Source organism: Manis javanica, chromosome 2 (assembly GCF_040802235.1).
Source record: "Manis javanica isolate MJ-LG chromosome 2, MJ_LKY, whole genome shotgun sequence".
Taxonomy (NCBI): domain Eukaryota; kingdom Metazoa; phylum Chordata; class Mammalia; order Pholidota; family Manidae; genus Manis; species Manis javanica.
This window is the reverse complement of record NC_133157.1, coordinates 109086957-109089619: the sequence shown is the minus strand read 5'-3', so window position 1 is coordinate 109089619 and position 2663 is coordinate 109086957. Positions and strand designations below refer to the sequence as shown.

At 36.3% G+C, this 2663-nt stretch overlaps 1 protein-coding gene across 1 annotated transcript in view; it reads right to left on the bottom strand.

Moving 5' to 3' along the window:
- Positions 1–322: 322 nt before the first annotated feature.
- Positions 323–2663, bottom strand: part of SKIDA1 (SKI/DACH domain containing 1) — a 6393-nt gene continuing 4052 nt past the window's right edge. The window contains exon 1 of the mRNA XM_037006044.2: positions 323–2663. This exon is cut by the window's right edge and continues 4052 nt beyond it. Within this exon, the coding sequence (XP_036861939.2) occupies positions 2458–2663 (206 nt within the window). The 3' untranslated portion in view covers positions 323–2457.

Genomic DNA, 2663 nt, shown 5'->3' with positions numbered 1-2663 from the left:
TGGAGGCTGATATTTTATGTCAGAAATTTCATAGGTATATTTGTTTTAAATTGTGCTGATGTCATCTCATGGTCCTCCCACAGCCAAGATCTGTGGGCTTTAAATATATTCTCAATTTATAATTTAGGAACAATGATTTCACAGCCAACAAGAAAAATACTAGCCTAAATATAGTATTCATCATACTTAGAACTCTCTTGACTTAGCAGTAATTAAAGAGTAGAAATTACAGACTTCCAGTGTGCGTATGTCACACTTTTTACAGATTGATTTTGCAGGACAACTCACTGCATCCAGATTCTGTATTATCTTCCAAAGAGGAAAGAAATCAGACTGAGAAGCCAATTGTTCAGCTTTCTGGGGCTTTAACTAACTTGTATTGGTCTTTGGAATTATACATAAACATGAATTCATGGATAACATACCCCAATTTTTACTTTGACCATATCTATCATCCCAATAAAAAAGGATCCAGTGAACCTACATCTGGCAACATTCAAGAAGGAAAGGAAGGGAGGCAGTTCAAAGCATCTGTTTACTCCATCCAAATGTATTTGGATGCAGGTATTCTCAGCCTCTGTCCTTTGCAATAAGAGTAAAACCGCAGACCATATACAGCAATTAGGGCTGAGACCAGATCTATCTGAAACATTTATAGACAGAAGAAAATTTTCAAAGGGAATAGGAATAAAAAGGCTAAGGGGGAAAAAAAGACTGCACTTCCATGAGAAACAGTGGCTTAAATTAACACAGTAAACATTTCATTGATTTTTTTGTTTTGTTTTATGATTTATGATCTACAGATGCAACTTCCCAGGTTTAAAATGGCAAAGATCTGAGATACATAATTAGTCAGACTAAGGGAGGTGGACCAAAATTATTCAATTTAACTTTCATTAAAATAGCAATTGATTTTGGCTTCACTTTCTTAAACCTGAAACTTTTTGCACTCCATTTGTAAGAAGTTTGTAAAGTTTGTTGTTATTAGGAAGAAATCCACCAGTGCTTTGCATAGAACCTGACTGGCCTTATCACATGGTATTACAAGATATGACACCCAATAAATGCATTTCTTTCAGGCAAAAACATTACAAGTGAAAATGTCAACAAAACCATTCATTACTATTAACCATTCTTCAACCTGGAATAAGTAGAAATGTATGGAACCAGGAATTTTAAACAGTGTTTTTAATTGAAAATAAAGCTAAAGCATGCTTTTCAACAGTGCAAATTTCCATAATTTTGATTTACTGCTTCCATCATCACAACACAGCACACCAGCATGGCCCGTACCAAGGGCTAGACCCTAGTCATTTGCATGTTGAACTCCTTTGATTTTAAGTGCAAACATAGATAGTCACCTCTGATTGTCACTTGCAGTAGAAATTCTCCTGCTCTATTCACAGGATGATCTGAAAACAGAAGTTTAGAAAGATGCAGAAAAAGTAAAAGTAATAAAATCCTAGTGCCTGAGTTCTGGTACCAAAAAGCCCTGAAGTAGCGTTTTTCATTTGGGGATATTCTTACAACTCTGACCCATTTTACTTTTCTTGGTTGTATTTACTGCTTTGTCACTATGAAGAGTCAGACCATAAAATATCCTGCTATTAGGAGAAATATTTTAACTGTTCTGCCAGTTTGAGGAGTCATGTTCAGACCACAAGGTAAGCAGGACAATAGTAAGAGTCACCTTGTTTAAAACCTTTGGGTGAGAACACAAAAAAGGACTTTTTTAATTGCAAGGAGTGGCTGTAAAAGTAAAATCACACCCTTTACTAAAAAAAAATAATAATTGCAATTTCATATCTGTTTTACTCAGTATATATGAGGCAGCTTTTACCAGCATTCAATCAGGATTCTGGTAAAATCTTTCCACTCAAAGAAAATTAAGTGCAACTACTCTTGGAGAGGGAATGAGGGGAGCAAAGAAAAAGACACCCCACAAACAAGAGCTTCAGAAAAGAACATTCTGGGCTCAGAGAAACTTCTTGTTACATCCTTCTTTAACCATGACACCTAACAAACTTTCACTGAATTACCAGTTACACTTTCAGGTCTGAAATCTAGTGCATAAACTTAATGGCTCATTGTAATATTTACTATTCAACCTTTTGACATTTATTTGTAGCAGTTGAATTGAGGTACCAGGTGCATTATTAGCATTAAAACAGTAAAGTGTTCCAGCTCTATCATAATAACTGAGTTTTACTTGAGTCTTTAGCCTGAAGTAGTCTGTGGAATGTAAACCAACCCTTCTCCCACCCGGCCCCCACCCTACTCCAAAAAAAACAACAACCCGGCAATGAAAAAAAAGTAATCCGATTTCTGTCTTCAAAATGCGATAAACCAGGACTCCAAAAGGGGTGTAACACATTAATGGACTTGTACAAACCATCCTGTGCAGTTTACAACAAAAGGAAGGGAATACGGTTCAAGAAAATATCTTCCAAAACACTTTTATGAATTAAATTTCCTGAACTTGTGACTAGGTGGAAGAGGTATTGCAGAACCGCCCAGCTGCCATTTCCATATAGGATGGGCCTTGTGAGGAGGTTGGGAATCCTTAGTGGTGTTTAAAGAATATGCCGGCCACAAATCCCCATCCTTCCCAATAATGAGTGATGGTGGACAAGGAAAATTTGCCATGAAATTAAATGGCCTTT